This window comes from Canis lupus, chromosome 13, assembly GCF_048164855.1.
Source record: "Canis lupus baileyi chromosome 13, mCanLup2.hap1, whole genome shotgun sequence".
Taxonomy (NCBI): Eukaryota; Metazoa; Chordata; class Mammalia; order Carnivora; family Canidae; genus Canis; species Canis lupus.
In genome coordinates, this window is record NC_132850.1 from 4333496 (window position 1) to 4350239 (window position 16744).

Genomic DNA, 16744 nt, shown 5'->3' on the forward strand with positions numbered 1-16744 from the left:
GGAATGACTGTATTTTAATGATCACAGGGTTTCCTTTGGGGATGATGAAAATGTTCTACAATTAGTGGTGATGGTTGCATATAAAAGAAAAGAAATAAAGAAATGGGAGAATCTGGACCCCTGCCTCACACCATAAACAAAATGAACTCAAATGGATCACAGACCTAAATGTAAGAGCTAAAACTATAAAACTCTTGGGAGAAAACAGGAGTAAATCTACATAACCTTGGATTTAGCAATGGATTCTTAGGTATGATGCCAAAAAGTACAGCAGCAAAAGAGAAAATAGATTAATTTCATCAAATTAAAAACTTGTGCTTTAAAGGACATTGTGAAGACAGTGAAAACACAATTCACAGAATGGGAGAAAATATTTGCAAATCATGTATCTGATAATGGTCTAGAATCCAAGACACTCTAAGGACCTCTTACACTCAATGACAAAAAAGATAACCTGATTTTAAAAATGGGCCAAGGGTGGGGGGCTCCTGGGTGGCTTAATTGATTAAGTATCTAGCTCTTGATTTCAGTTCAGGTCATGATCTCAGGGTCATGAGATGAAGCCCTTTGTTGGGCTCTGTGCTTGGGTGTGGAACCTGCTTGAAATTCTCTCTGTCCCCCATCCCTCATTCTCTCTCTCTCTTTAAAAGAAAAAAATGGGGGCAGCCCGGGTGGCTCAGCGGTTTAGTGCTGCCTTCAGCCCAGGGTGTGATCCTAGACACCTGGGGTCAAGTCCCACGTCGGGCTCCCTGCATGAAGCCTGCTTCTCCCTCTGCCTGTGTCTCTGCCTCTCTCTCTCTCTCTCTTTCTCTCTCTGTGTATCTCTCATGAATAAATAAATAAAATCTTAAAGAAAAAAGAAAAGAAAAAATAGGTAAAGGATTTGAATAGACATTCTGGAAAGAAGATATACTAATGGCCAATAAACACATGAAAAAGATGCTCAATATTATTAGTTGTTAGAGGAATGTAAATCAAAACCACAATGAAATACTACTTCACACCCATGAAGATGGCTATAATAATAATAACTGAAAATAACAAGTGTTGGTAAGAATGAGGAAAAATTGTCACCTTATGCTTTACCAGATAAGAAGGTAAAATGGTGCAGCCACCGTGGAAAACAGTTTGGCAGTTCCTCAAAAAGTTAAACATAAAGTTGCCATATGACCCAGCAATTCTGCTACTGGAATATGCCCAAGAGGGGCACCTGGGTGGCTCAGTTGGTTGTGTCCAACTCTTGATTTTGGCTCAGATCATGATCTCAGGGTCATGGGATGGAGCCCTGCATTGGGCTCTATGCTCAGGGGAGTCTGCTTGGGATTCTCACCCTCTGCCCCTCTAAATAAATAAATAAATAAATAAATAAATAAATAAATCTTTAACAAAAAAATTTAAAAATATGTAATAGTCAAATTTTTTAGATTTTTAAAAAGATTTTATTTATTTATTTAAGTTTTTATTTATTTATTCATGAGAGGCAGAGAGAAAGAGAGAGAGGCAGAAACACAGGCAGAGGGAGAAGCAGGCTCCATGCAGGGAGCCCGACGTGGGACTAGATCCTGGGACTCTAGGATCACACCCTGATCTAAAAGCAGACGCTCAACCACTGAGCCACCCAGGCATGACATCAAGGTTTTTTTTTTTTTTTTTTTTTTTAAATCAATAGAAGGATTGGAAGTTTAGGAAATCTCCCAAAAGGTGAAATGAAACACACAGAGATAGAAATGAGAGACAAGATAAGAAAACGGTAGCAGGAGTTTCAGAAAGAGAAGGAAAAAGTGGAAGGGGGAAATTTTTCAAAAATATAATTAAAGAGGTGCCTGGGTGGCTCAGTCGGTTGAGCATCTGCCTTTGGCTCAGTTCTTAATCCTGGCGCCCTGGGATCAAGCCCTGCATAGGGCTTCCTGCTCCTCAGGGAGCCTGCTTCTTCCTCTCCCTCTGTCTGCTGCTCACCCTGCTTGTGGTCTCTATCTTTCTGTCAAATAAATAAATGAAATCTAAATATATATATAATTAAATATATATTATATGTAATAAAATATATAAATATATACTATAAATTATATATAATTATATATGTTATATATATAATTATAGAAAAAATATATGTAATTACAGAGCAAATGGGTTTTCAGATTAAAAAGCTTATGGCAAAAAATGCAAAAAGATCCTGCAATGCAATTCTGACACTAACTTTCAGAGTTAGGCCAAACTTCACAGGCACGGTTCTCCATAAGACTGCCCTCATTTGAGACAGCAGCTGCAAGCTCAGGGTTTCCCAGGCCACCAACACTCGTGAGCAACTGGCTACAAATTTATGGGTTCCCACTACCGTTTCAGGTTTGATAACTCACTAGAACAACTCATAGATCTTAGGAAAATGGTATACTAATGGTTATAGATTTATTGTAGCAACAGGATACAAATCAGGACTAGCAAAAAGAAGAGACAAGGTCTTGGAGGGTCCCAAACGTGAAACTTCCAATGTCTTCTTCCTGTGGAGTCAGAATGAGTCACCCTCCCAATGCATGTGTGTGTAATAACATATACAAAGCATTGTTAACCAGGAAAGTTCACCTGAACTTCAGTGTCTAGTTTTTATTGGGCTTCCATTAGGTAAATAAGACTGGTTGAATGTGATTGAACTTGGTCTCCAGCCCCCTTTCCCCTTCCCAGAGGTCAGACTGATATCACTTGACCCAAAGCCCCAACCCTTTAATTACATGGTTGGCCTTTCTTGCTTGTCAATTACTATCTTGGGTCTCTTTTTTTTTTTTTTTTTTTTTTTAAAGATCTTATTTATTTATTCATGATAGTCACAGAGAGAGAGAGAGAGGCAGAGACACAGGCAGAGGGAGAAGCAGGCTCCATGCACCGGGAGCCCGAGGTGGGATTCGATCCCGGGTCTCCAGGATCGCGCCCTGGGCCAAAGGCAGGCGCCAAACCGCTGCGCCACCCAGGGATCCCTATCTTGGGTCTCTTAACTATCTGGCTATCCAACTTATCTAATTTAACATATCTTAAACTATCTGGAGGCCCACCATGAGTAATCCATTAGCAAAAACTATCAGGGCCCATTATGAATAATAAACAAAGTCCTATTGCTTGGCAAATTCCAAGGATTTAGAGGCTACTTTCCAGGGACTGGAGACAAGGGCCAATCAACCGGTTTATTATACGACAGACCCACACCAAGGCATATCAGTGAAAAAATTTAGACTGTCAGAGACGAAGAGTGTACCCTAAAAGCCTCCAGAGAGAGAAACAAGCCATCTGTAAAGGTTTACATTTCAAATGATATCAACCTTGGGTGCCTAGTGGCTCAGTCAGAAGAGCATGTATGTGATTCTTGATCTTGGGTTTGTGAGTTCAAGCCCCACATTGCGTGTAGAAATTACGTAAAAATAAATTTCGAATGATCTCAACCTCGATGGCAACACTGGTTGCTAAGAAACAGGAAAGCAGTACATTTAAATTTTTGAGGGAAAATTATTTCTAGTTTGGTATTCTATACCCAACCATACTATCAAAACCAAAGACGAAGGTATAGTGAAGACAATTTCAGAAATGCAAAGTCTCAAAAATTTTACTTCCCAAGGACCTTTTCTCAGGCAGCTGCAGTAGGGTGTGTTCCAACAACGTGAGGAAGTAAATCAAGAAAGAAAAAGCAGGGATCCCTGGGTGGCACAGCGGTTTAGCGCCTGCCTTTGGCCCAGGGCGCGATCCTGGAGACCCGGGATCGAATCCCACGTCGGGCTCCCGGTGCATGGAGCCTGCTTCTCCCTCTGCCTATGTCTCTGCATCTCTCTCTCTCTCTCTCTCTCTCTCTCTCTCTCTCTCTGTGACTATCATAAATAAATAAAAATTAAAAATTAAAAAAAAAAAAAAGAGAGAGAGAAAGCAATGAGTACCAGAAAACAGGGAAGCCAACACAGGAGAGAAGCAAAGGGGATTTCCAGGATAATGGTGAAGGGAAGTTGCTGAATAAAAATTGTGAAGTAGGCCTAGACTCAACCAGTAAATTCAGATTAGAACAGGAAGCTAAAGGGTTCTAAGAGGTAAGTTTCCAAGAAAAAAATGGAACTGATAGATTGATTACTGGATGGGTTTGACCACATGAAGTGATCTTTGTAGCTCAAGTAAAAAATGTGTAGGGTCGAATTCATAATATGTAAAGAGAAATCTGCACAAAAGAAAAAAATGAAACAATTTAACTCTGAAAAAAAATGTGCAAGAAAGGAAATGTAGTCATAGGTGCTCCATAGTCACATAGTCAAAATACTGTAAATATTTAATATTTAAAAATCTAACTGGAGAATAAGGGAAGGCCAAGTATGTGGAGGTGGGAGGGGAAATACAAGAGCTACATCTTCTATTGTAGAATGTCAATAGGAATTTAAAAATCAGGAAAAAATAGATCATATTGGTCAAAATATGGAAGTAAATATTAGGAATAAAAAACAGCTAAAAGAGTAGTTGCCTTTGGAGACTGCGAATCAGGGGTGGTGAGGGCAGGGCAGAAGACTGCCTTTTTTTTTTTTAACCTTATCACCCACCTATTTGATTTTTTTAAGACCGTGTACACGTACTAGTTTGATTTAAAATGTTTTAAGAAAAATAAAGTAAAAAATTGAATGTCCCTAGGGTAGCATTTGTTATCTTGGAGAATTCATATCACCAGCCTGGGTCCGGATATCACCTCAGAAAACAAAGCTGTTAGCCCTAAAAGCAGGAGCATCTCTATGGAACAGACACACATTAACCAGGCTCATGAGACCAATATTTCAAATCAGATGCCAATTCATTAATTTATAAGGGGAAGCAGGGCTTCGAAGCCAACTAGATAGATCTTCTTGTTCACTGGTGAGTGCATTCTCTCCCAGTGGGCGGATCTACATAGGGAATAGAGTGATTTTTAGCAGGTTGCTTGGTGATCCAAAGCACAAGTGAGGTGGGGCGGGGCGGGGGGGGGGGGGTGAACTGGGTAAGATTTCAAAGAATGAGGCCTCCATCTCCCTTGTTCCTGGACCAGCATCTTTGTCCCCAGATAGACACTCTGGTGCTTGCCTTGACAACTCATTGCTCTCTGCTTCATTGGCTATCCACACTGCTCCTCACTGGCACCTTCTTTCTTCAGCTGCTTTAATACCTTTACTCAGGAGGTGCCTGGGTGGCTCAATCGATTAAGAGTCTGCCTTCAGCCCACGTCATGATCTTGGGGTTCTGGATGGAAACCCCCCGTATCAAGCCCCATATTGGGCTCTATGCTCAGCGGAGAGTCTGTTTCTCCCTCTCCCTCTGTCAATGCCCCCACTCCGGCTTGCTCGCTCTCTCTCTCTTTCAAATAAATAAAATATTTTTAAAAACACCTTTGAGGTGCCTGGGTGGCTCAGTCGGTTAAGTGTCTGCCTTTGGCTCAGGTCAATGATCCCAGGGTCCTGGGATCAAGCCCCATGTCGGGCTCCCTGCTCAGCGGGGAGTCTGCTTCTCCCTCTCCATCTGCCACTCCATCTGCTTGTGCTTGCTCTCCCTCTCCCTGTCAAATAAATAAATAAAATCTTTAAAAAACAGTACCTTTTATTCAGGTTACAGTCTAGACTGGGCCTGACAGTTACTCTCTCTCCATCAGGTAGGTTGGCACATCTCTACCTCACAGCATTAGAAGCTTATATCCAGTCAAACAGGCAACACCTTTATAAAGCACCCATGATGTGCTAGGCTCTAAGCCCTGGAGTTACAGTGGCCAATAAGACTGACATTTGTCCCTGCCCTCATTAAGCTTAAAGTCTAGTAAGGAAGACAGACATTAACCAAAGTGTACATCTTTCAGCCACCATGAAGCTGGAAAGGTAAGATCTCAGCTGGGCTGGGGACATCGGATCTCCTTGCCCTCCTTCCCTTTGACCTTTCCCCAAAGCCCCTCAATAAAATGGTTTGATTCCTCCCCCCACAAAAGAAGTGTGCAAAGTGAAGGAGCAACCCAACTCTCAGAGACAATTTCCTTTATCTTAGTTCTTGAGGTGGGGTCACCTCATGGGTGCCCCTAGATATCACCAACTACAGTGAATCATGGAGGGACGCTCAGTGGGTGAGCATCTGCCTTTGGCTCAGGGCATGATCCCGGGATCCAGGATCGAGTCCCATATCAGGCTCCTTGCATGGAGCCTGCTTCTCCCTCTGCCTGTGTCTGCTTCTCTCTCTCTCTCTCTCTCTCTCTCTCTTTTGTGTCTCTCATGAATAAATAGATAACATCTTAGAAAAAAATAAAAGTCTTAAAGTTAAAAAAAAAATGAATCATGGGGAAGGGCTGTTGAGTAAGAACTTTCATCTAAAAAGAGAAAAAAGATCCATTTTCCAAGCATAGAATCCCAGCCCCTTGTGGTTTCTATATCCCAAATCCTTCCAATAATGTTATTTCATGCTTAAATTTATCTAGGTTTGGTTTCTGTCATGTATAACCAAGCATCCTGACTGGTACTGCAACCATCTCAGACATCTGTGGACCAGAGAGGAAGTTACCAAAAGGCAGTTCCAAGCCTTCTGCTTTAGGACTGCAACCAAACCTAGAACCTTTCTGACCTGCACCTTCATTCAGCACAAAGCAGAGCACACAGCCTGTCTCAGTAAACTCTGGTTGGCTGAATCACTCACTGAGTCCACAAATATCTGCCAGAAGCTGTTCTAGGCACTGAGGTTCCCAAGCTAGTGAGAACGACTTGCTGCCTTCAAAGATGTCCCACATGCATTTTAGACCCAATATATTCAAGACTGATGGTGTCATCCTCCCTGCCTTTTCTCCCAACTCACACTTTTGGATGCTCCAACCACAATGAACCGCTTGCACTTCTCATTTCCCTATGCCTGGATGCCAACAGTGAGTACTTGGGTGTTCTTAGACCACAGGAGTGGGAGGAAAAGAGAGCAGGCAATCTGGTTGCTGACTGTAGACAGCGACCAGACTTTGAATGCCATGTAGAACATTCTATATGTATTGGCTGCTATCCCAAATTACTTGGCCTAAACAGAATGACCATATAGTTTGGCTTTTCTTCTCCCACTGAAGACATAGAAGATGGATGACGCAAAGGGCTTCTATGTCTATTATCTTGGCCACACATGCAACTGCAAGCAATGGTCCCATTTTACAGATAAGCAAACAGAAGCTTCGGGCGACTTGGCCCTATAGCTAGCAAATAGCAAAACGAAGGCTGCAATGAAGTTTCTTGACTCCAAACCCCATTTTCTTTCCTCTAGTACTACAGTTCCTACAGAGCTATTTTGTGTGTGTGTGGTGTGAGGGGAGAGTAGCCCACACGTAGATTCCGGGGAAAAATTCTCCTTACCACCAGCACACCAGGGGCTAAGTTAGTTTTACTTGCCTCTCTTCTTGGCCTAGTACCTTCGCTATCTTGTTAAAGAAACGCTCGCAGCAACCCTATAAGGTAAGTATTACCATCCCTTTATTTTATAGATGAAACTGAAGTTCAGGAAGGTTAAATCTGACGCTCCGAAGTCCAGCATCTTCCTACCTCGCTTCTCCGAGGTCCGGGTTTGCACCAACCGCAGTGAATTAACGGGCCAACAGGTGATAAAGAGGATGGATACCCGGGACCAGCGCCAGTTCAGGGCGGCGGGCCGCCAGGTGGCGCGGTGAAGGTGCACCGGGCCCCCCACCTTCACGCCGACCGCCCTGCAGGAGCACCTGAAATAAGCCCGCCCACGGGCTCGAGGGGCGGGGCAGGGAGTAGCCCCATTCCCCAGCCCGGGGTGGGCAAAGGGTGAGGTTTTAGGTTGCGTGCTGGGACCGTCCCGGCCCAGCTAAGAGTCACGCCTTCGCTAGACGACCCTGAACTGTGTCAGCTCGCGGCCTGCCCCGCGCCACCCAGCGTGCACCCCCTCCGGGCTGGGGGTCCAGGGAACCGAGCAGCCGGCGGGACCGACCCTCGACCGCCCCCACCTGTCGGGCGCGGGTCTGGCGGGGGGCGTGGCGGGGGCGGGTCGGGGGCGTGGCCTGTCCTGTAGGCCCCGCCCCCGCTCCCGAGCCCGCGGCGCACGACCAGATATAAGGCGGCCGGAAACAATGCGCCTGCATCTCGCGCTCCCGCGCCGATCCCGGGAGCGTCCGGGCCGCGGTGCGCGGGCGAGGGCGGGGGCGCGCGCGGGGGGGCGCGCTCTAGGGTGCGGGCCGCGCGCTCGGGGGCGCGCATGTGCCTGTGTGCGGGCTGCCGGGCTGCCCCGAGCCGGCGGGGAGCCGGTCCGCTCCAGGTGGCGGGCGGCGGGAGCGAGGTGAGGCGACGGGCGGCCCCGGGGCGGGCTGCGGGCTGCGTCCCGGGCTCCGAGCGCCCCCGCCCGGCCCGGCCGGGCCCTGGGAGCTGCGCTCCGGGCGGCGCTGGCAAAGTTTGCTTTGAACTCGCTCCCCGCAGCCCCGTCCGCGCGCCGCGAGCCGCTGCCCCGGGCACGCCGCCCCGGACGCGAGGGAAGGGCGCGGGCTGCCCGCCGGGAGGTCGGGGAGGGACGAGAGCGCGGCCGGCCGTGCCGGGGGACCCGGGGGCGCCTCCCGGGCCGGCCCGCACCCCCGTCAGCCGGTCCCCCTTCCCTCCCGCAGGGAGCGGACATGGACTTCGACTCGTACCAGCACTATTTCTACGACTATGACTGCGGGGAGGATTTCTACCGCTCCACGGCGCCCAGTGAGGACATCTGGAAGAAATTCGAGCTGGTGCCGTCGCCCCCCACGTCGCCGCCCTGGGGCTCGGGTCCAGGCGCCGGGGACGCAGCCCCTGGCGTTGGTCCCCCGGAGCCGTGGCCCGGAGGGGGCGCCGGGGAAGAGGCGGAGTCCCGGGGCCATTCGAAAGCTTGGGGCAGGAACTACGCCTCCATCATCCGTCGTGACTGCATGTGGAGCGGCTTCTCCGCCCGGGAGCGGCTGGAGAGAGCGGTGAGCGACCGGCTCGCCGCCGGCGCCCCCCGGGGGAACCCGCCCAAGGCGCCCGCCGCCCCGGACTGCGCTCCCAGCCTCGAAGCCGGCAACCCGGCTCCCGCTGCCCCCTGCCCGCTGGGCGAGCCCAAGACCCAGGCCTGCTCGGGGTCCGAGAGCCCAAGCGACTCGGGTAAGGACCGCCCCGGGCCATCCAAGAGGGGGGCACCCCAAGGGTGGCCAAAACTCTGCCGCTGTCTGAGGTCTGGCATTGGGTCTTCGCAAGCCCTTCGGCCACCTCCCCTTTTCTCTGGCTGAAGCTGCCGGTGTAGCCCCCAGCGGTGTCTGTCTGGCACGTGGGTGTGTTAGTAAACAGTTTGAAGAAGTGGCGTGGGAGCCAGCGTCCTTTGGATGATGATCGGAGCCCCAGGGGACAAGGGAGACGGGGTGAGGCTTAGCGCTTAGAGAGGACGATCCTAGGATTGGACTGTAGGGGATTTCTGGCCTTCGGAGGCTGGAAGGGGTCCCTTAAGGGTCATTCCAAGCTTGAAGTTTTTTGTTGCTGCCACTTTCCGGGGGGAAGCTCACACTCCCCCAGGGAGAGAGGAAGCTGAGGAGCCTTTTGTGCAAAACCAGAGCCTTCGCCCTCTGAAAAATCTAGTTTCCTGTCTGCTTTGCTTTAAAATTACAATAATGCCCCCCCACACACACACACTTGCACCTCCCACCCTTTACCACCAGTGCCCCACACAATCACCCACCAGACAGGCAGCAGAGCAACGAACGCTCCCCATTAACAGCTGGAAAAACTGAGGCTTAGAAACGGGAAATCACCAGAAGTGAGCCCCATCTTCTTTGGCCCAAGGGTCCATTTGCAACCAGGCATTTCCTCCATGTTTCCAGGGTCTTCATGGTAGCTTATCCGAAAAGGGCTACATCTTGCTTTGTTGCTTTGGCCCGAGTAGGAAGAGCAACCTCTAGTACCTTCCTAATTTGACCTGTGGTTCTGTGTAGCGGCTTCCTTGCATTCAACAAATGTTCACTGGTCCCTACTTGGTACCAAGCTCTGAGCCAGATGCTGGGGTCCCAGATCTGAAACTCCAGCCTCCTCCTCCACCCTTGGATGCAAATTTAAACCTAAGGGCCGACTTTGAGCATCCTGTGCCACCAAACTATGTCGTTCTTAGCCTAGCCTCTTAAATCTCTACCCATGAGAGAGACCGGAGAGGGTGCTTTAATAGCGTGCCACTGACTAGCATCAGGTAAATCAGGACCTAGAAAACTCACCGTAGCTTTTAAGAATCACTTTTACGTGACTGTTTGAGAGGGAACTGGGGAGTGGGTATGGAAGTTGTCATACACTTGAGGGGAAAAATAAGGATAACAAGAAATTAAAAGTCAATTTTTTCGGTCCACTGTGTTAAGGTCATTTTTAACCTGCCTGCTTTCAACACCAAGAGCTTGTGTTTGTTTAATGGCTGCAACGGGAGTTTTGAGATCAAGAAACCAATAAAGATGTATCTCTACAAAAGCTTGGTGGAGTGGTAGAGTGCAAAGAGCATTGTTTGGGGGAGTTTGGAGATCTTTAGTTTGAGATCCAGAACATTACAAAGGTGATATGCGGACATGGCTGATCTGGATCTCAGTTTCCCCTTCTGCACACGAGAGGGTTGAACTTGATTATCCAGCTGAGGCCATTTCCTTGTCTGGGTAGAGTTAGACCATCTCTGAAAAGAATGGTATCTTCCGTTATTGCTTCCTTAGGCAGAACCTTACGGGCTATGAGGTTTTAACACTGAACTATTAAAAGGTTTGGGATGTGGGGAAGCCTCCTGAATCATTTTCTGACTTGCCCTTTAACCTGAACCTGTTCGCAAGCTCCTGGTTCACTCACAGGCCACATGGCCCAGAACAAAATGCAACAGATTGCAAACAATGAGGGGGGGGGCGGGGAGAGTGACTGACGGCGGGGCTCAGCCAATGGGGGCCAGGGGCCGGGTGAGACGGCATTCCAAACACAGCTCAGCCAGCCAATCCCGGGCCTCGTGGTCAGGAGGGCTGAATGGTCAGGTTTTATTAATGGAGAAATAATGCGATTGTCCACACAATGGAAGCCTTCCTGACAAAGGGGCTCAACCATCCTGATATGCAAAAGAGGCCCAGAACTGGGCGCTTCTGTGGTCAGGCCGCGATGCATTCGGGTGGCCTCCTTCTATGTGGGGGCTGCAATATGTGCGAATCAGGAAGGCTTTCCCCTAACCGCCCCTCTCCGGGGTTGAGTAGCCTGAGACACCTTTGAGCCAAGGGATGACGGGGGGCATTTCCAGGCGTCCCCAGGCCTCTGGTGTCTTGGCCCTCCCACCAGGACGTTCTGTTGCTGCTCAGTTCCCTGCCCCTCCCCCTCCCCCGGCACAGGTCGCTAGGAAATGGTCGCTTGTATCTTTGTGAAGTTCCAGCAGCTTTTGCAGACAGGCGATTGCAAAATCCAACCCCCTTCTGGTCCAGGGAAGGGGGTGGGGCAGGCGACCTATAAATGATGGATGACTAGAAACCCATTGAAACCAGGAGCAAAATGCTCCTGAGGGAGACCCGTCCCCCACCCCCGTGGGTGAGGAGGGATGGCTTGTTGCCCTCCCTTCTCGGAGTCCTCAGCTGAAAGGATAGCAGAATAGAGAGGTAGGGGAATAATAGGATTTATAACTTGTGAAAAGTAACAATTCCCCAAGTGCAGACTGTGCTGGGCCGGAACAAAGGGCAGCTCTGCCCACAGACCCCTCATTTACAATTCTGATGGGGCATGAAAGAGCCCGACGGGGGAAGATCTTTACAGCTAAACTTTGTCCCAGGCCGGTAGCTCTTTCTCTCCATCCCCTCCGTGGGGGAGGGGAGCTCCTGGGCGGACTGGGGGCTGTTGGCTTGGGTCTGCCTTTTGTTCTTATCTAAGCCTTGCTGTGCAAAAGGAAATTGGAGAATATTTTCCTTCTTGCTTCTTCCCCCTTCTTTCCTTCCCGCTGCCCTTACCCCGTTACAAATGAATCCGTTGTCTTGCTCCTCACTTGGATCCGTTTATAACTAAGTGAGCGAAATGTCATCTCCTTTCCCAAGCCCCAGCATAGGGTGTGTGTGTGTGCGTGTGCGGGTGTGTGTTTCTCATGGGGTGTGTTTCTTCTCTGGATCTCTCTTCTTGGACAGAGGGTGAAGAAATAGACGTCGTGACAGTGGAGAAGAGACAGTCCCTGGGTGTACGGAAGCCGGTCACCATCACGGTGCGGGCGGACCCTTTGGACCCCTGCATGAAGCACTTCCACATCTCCATCCACCAGCAACAGCACAACTACGCCGCCCGCTTTCCTCCAGAAAGCTGTTCCCAAGGGGGGGCTCCAGAGAGAGGTCCCCAAGAAGAGGCTCTGGAGAGAGACGCCCCAGAGGAAAAGGAAGAAGTGGATGAAGAGACTGTGAGTCGCCCCCCCGTAGAAAGCGAGGCTCCCCAGTCCTGCCACCCCAAACCTGGCAGTTCTGACACCGAGGATGTGACCAAGAGGAAGAACCACAACTTCCTGGAGCGCAAAAGGCGGAACGACCTCCGTTCTAGGTTCCTGGCCTTGAGGGACCAGGTCCCCACCCTGGCCAGCTGCTCCAAGGCCCCCAAGGTGGTGATCCTGAGCAAGGCCTTGGAGTACTTGCAAGCCCTGGTGGGGGCCGAGAAGAGGATGGCCACGGAAAAAAGGCAGCTCCGATGCCGGCAGCAGCAACTGCAGAAGAGAATTGCCTACCTCAGTGGCTACTAGGTGACCAAAAAGCCTGACTGCTCTGTCTTACAGAGACCTGAGTTTATTTTCTAACCTTCCTTCTCCCCCTTAGTAATTTGCACATTTGGATTATGGAGGGACAGTCGGAACTGTACATTCCAGAAGGTGGTGCGGCCTTAGGGGAGGCAGGGCATGCCCTCCAAGGCAGGGCTCGCGTTCTTGGGAACCCTGAAACCCAGCTCTCCCTCCTCCCTGACTCCCAGGAGCACTGGGTCTTCTCTGGCGCCTTTGGCTTCTCAGGCAGGCAGCTGACCGAGGAGACTTGGGGTCGGCCTAGCTCACTAGCTCGGAAGAAAAGCCTGACAGATGCTATGCAACAGGTGGTGGACGTTGTCGGGGGGCTCCAGCCTGCATGAAATCTCACACTCCGGATGAGCTTGAGGCTGGGAAAGGATGCTCCCGCTGGTGTCTCTGGGGTGACGCTAGGACAGCTGGGCCCGGACGTCCTCCCTGAGGCTCTTCTTTCCAGGAGACACACGAGCTATCTGGGGTGAAGACAAGCTCACAGACTTGATCAACATGGACCGTTACCTCACTGACAGACACTTTACAGTAGCTGAGGAGTTGGAAACCTTTAATATATATATAATGATGTTAGCCAACACCCCTCCTCCCACTCTCAATGCTGCGACCTTGAGAACATTTAAAAGAGCTTGACCTCTAAATTCTTTGTCTCCTGAAGCCCTCTGGGCCCTTTCCTCTGAGGGAGAAAGCATTCTGTCCTCACAAGGGACTTTTTTGTTTCCTTCTGCCTTTGTTATGCAATGGGCTCTCCAGCACCCCTTTCCCAAGGTCAGAAATATTTCCCCAAGACACTGGGAAATGGGTCCTACTAGACTGTGGCCTGGGGAAGGCTTGGAGTCCTGGCTGTGAACTTGTTATCTGCCCAGGTGTTTTCCAGTTTGGAATCTTTCCTCCAGGCAGATGTCAGGCACCTCAGAGGGAGAACTATACCACTTCCTCTTTCCCACTTCCCTCTCATCTCAGAACCTGACTGGTAAGTTTGAAGTTCTACTAGAACCATGCAGGCTGTCCTTCTAGGGCAACTCCAAGGAGCTTGCTTGCTGGCTTTGCAGCTACCCTCTGGCCCCTTGCCAGCCTGACATGAGTCAGATCTCTTTCCCAGAGTCTGGGCCTTACTGGAGTTCTTGCTAGGAGAGTTGCTGGGACTCATCCAGGGCTCCAGAAGGTGGACTGGTTTCCTGGTGGGTTTTAAAGGAGCTTCCAGAAGCTCTGCTTAGCTGACCATGGATTTTGCCCCAGGTGAACCTGGTACCTCCAAGTGGATTCCAGGTGCCGCCTCCAGTCTGGAAAGGCATCCAACCCAACAGGTGTCCTATGGGCCAAGCTCAGCAGCCCCTAAGCCTGGCCTGGAAGAAAGATCAGCCCCTCCAGAACTCTGCCCAGGGCAGCAGGTGCCTACTGGCTGTGGTTTTATAAGTGGAGGAGGGGAGGATGGTGGAGCACTCTTGGGGGGTCTGGAGAGCCAGCTGCTACTTCCAAACTTAGGCACAATGGTCTGTTTCTGAGGTTGCTTCCTCGCCTCGGAGAACCCCAGCGGAAGTTTGGAAAAAACCTCTCTACCTTCTGGAGTATGGTTTTCGGGAGCCAACTGACTTCTGGAACTGTCTTTGGAGAACAGGTGGGATGTAGGTTACTGATGTATCACCCGAATAGCTTGTGTTTTATAAGCTGCTGTTGGGTCTTAGATTGGGAGCAATGGTTTGTTTTATTTGTGGGTTTTTTTTTTTTTTAATACTGTATTTTTGTATGCCTTTTGCAAAGTGGTGTTGTTTTTGTACAAGAAAAAAACTCTTGGGCAATTCTCATGTTGCAAGAGTCTGATTTATTTTGAAAGGCAAGTTTACCTGAAATTTTGAATTTGTTGTGATTATCAATTGCCTGATTTTAAAATGTTGCCTTCTGGGACTTCTAATAAAAGATTCCTCAAACATGTCAGAGTGGGGGCACCTTATGCCAAGTCCCCCTAAGCCAAGGAAAACTATTTCAGGGTAACCACCAGTGATCCGGAGGGTTGCATTTTTCTAACCATGTTGCCAACCAGGTCATTCCACTTTGGGTTCCTGAAATGCCATTTCAGACATGTCTAAACAATGTAGGTTGTGTACTTGGTGAACATGAAATTCTTTTGTGAATTGCACAGAGTGCTGAATTTGTACTTCAGAAGGTTTGAAATCCCAGTTCCACTACTTAACTTCTTCTGTGCCTTTTAGCTTTACCTCTCTGACCCCTAGTTTCCTTGTCATAAAATGGGGATAAACACTACTACACAGGAGGTTGGCAGGTATTAATGAAGTAGTAGACCTCTTTTTTTTTTTTTAGATATTTATTTATTTGAGAGAGAGAAAGAGAGAGTGCGAGCATAGCAGTGAGGAGGGGCAAGGGGAAAGGGAGAAGCAGACTCCCTACTGAGCAGGGACCTTGACATGGGGCTTCATCATAGGACCCCAGGATCATGCCCTGAGCCGAAGGCAGATGCTGAACCATCCAGGTTCCCCGAGACTGAGGTTCTAAGAGTGAAAACAAAACAGCCCAAAGTTACTCCACTAGTAAATGAGTTAGGATTGAAACCCCCTTTTGCCTATCTCCACAGCCACAGGTCTTCATCACGGCCTAGTAATGCCAGCCTTTGTTAGCATGGGGTGTGTGGAGGAGGTAAGCATGAAATTCCAGCACTTAACTGCCTGTTGCAATCGTCCCTCCTCGGGACCATGGTGCCGGCCACTTATTGGGATGAAGTGGAGCCAATGTTCCATGACCAGTCACTGGGCCACGTCTGTGGGCTGGGTGGGTCAGTCCTGGTTAGGCCAGAGAGGCCCCTCTGGGACTGGGACAGGCCAACAGTTGCTGTTGGGAAAGGCCATGAGCATCATGGCGGAGGGAGGCCACTTTGCCTCAGCCAATTCTTCCTTACAGCTCAGACTTGGTTGGTAACGCCTGCCTGTTCTCCCTCTGTCATCGGGGAGCCTGAGTAGAGTCCAAAAGCTACCCTAAAGCCCTCACGTTGGCAGAGGGAGCCTCATCACACTGTGTAAGTACACCACCTCTGCCACAGGGACCAGAGCGGATTTTTGCTCAAGGTCCCAGAACAAAATCAGAGTCCCAAACCCATTCTCCCGGCAGGTAAGCTTTCCACTCCATCCCCACTACCTCTCTCAGTCACCAAACCTAGTGTAGAGATGTGCATTGCTGGGAATCTGAAAACTCCCAATTCCCTCTTCTAGTGCTAGTCACTCTGTGCCCAGGATACTCCTCCTTCTTCTTTCTCACTCCCTCCTATCACCTTCCAGAGCAATAAAGTCATCCCCATCCCCAGCCATTTATCAAGAGATGAACACGTAGGACTTCTCTCCCTTTCCTAGTCTGGGATGAATCCCTAGGCCCTCGGTAAAATAGTAGGGACTCCTAGGTAGGGGTACTGGTGTTAATTGTTTTACGTATCTTAATTCTCATGATAACCTAGAGAACCGGGTGGCATCGGCCCCATTTCACAGATGAGCAAACTGAAGCTCAGAGACATTGAAATCATTTGTCTAAGCCCACACCTGCTAGTGCCAGCCGGCTGTCTCCAAGCTTCAGCTCCTCCTCGTCCAACTCTGCTGAGAAAGGAGTGGGAATAAAGCCATCTCCTGGGGGGAAGGGAGGGTGTTTCTGGAATGTGAAGTATTTTAAGCTCCTTCCTAGCTCATTTCTTACAGACTCCTACCTCTATCTTTGTCTGAAAATAGTCAGGGAGTTTATTCCTGGATTTCGGAGAACAATTCCTACAAATTAGATTTGACTCGGAAGAGTACACCTAAGGAACCACGAACCCGACTCCAGGACACACGTATGGACAATAAGGGTCAGCTGCAAAGCCACCCTTAGTGTAGGAAAGAAAGGTTAAACAATAAAAGACCAATGCGTGTGCTAATTCCCACCCCTGTGGGAAGCTATTTTGGGGGCACTGAGACAGGTTGAACTATTTTAGATGTGCTGAATTTGTCTAAAGTGC

At 49.3% G+C, this 16744-nt stretch overlaps 2 protein-coding genes across 33 annotated transcripts in view; both read left to right on the forward strand.

Moving 5' to 3' along the window:
- MYCL (MYCL proto-oncogene, bHLH transcription factor) overlaps nt 1-14683 on the forward strand; it is a 100728-nt gene extending 86045 nt beyond the window's left edge. For 21 of the 32 annotated variants that reach the window (XM_072771776.1, XM_072771770.1, XM_072771775.1 and 18 more), the window contains 4 exons: nt 6440-6877; nt 7475-7588; nt 8609-9113; nt 12113-14683. In XM_072771776.1, coding sequence (XP_072627877.1) covers nt 6833-6877; nt 7475-7588; nt 8609-9113; nt 12113-12708 — 1260 coding nt within the window. In that variant the 5' untranslated portion in view covers nt 6440-6832 and the 3' untranslated portion in view covers nt 12709-14683. Of the gene's footprint in view, nt 1-6439; nt 6878-7474; nt 7589-7634; nt 7782-8049; nt 8136-8193; nt 8290-8608; nt 9114-12112 lie in introns of those variants that run through there. The other 11 variants (XM_072771793.1, XM_072771792.1, XM_072771794.1 and 8 more) reach the window with 5 other exon arrangements.
- The window catches only part of TRIT1 (tRNA isopentenyltransferase 1), a 57533-nt gene continuing 55033 nt past the window's right edge, over nt 14245-16744 (forward strand). The window contains exon 1 of the mRNA XM_072771765.1: nt 14245-14371. Coding sequence (XP_072627866.1) covers nt 14324-14371 — 48 coding nt within the window. The 5' untranslated portion in view covers nt 14245-14323. The remainder of the gene's footprint in view (nt 14372-16744) is intronic.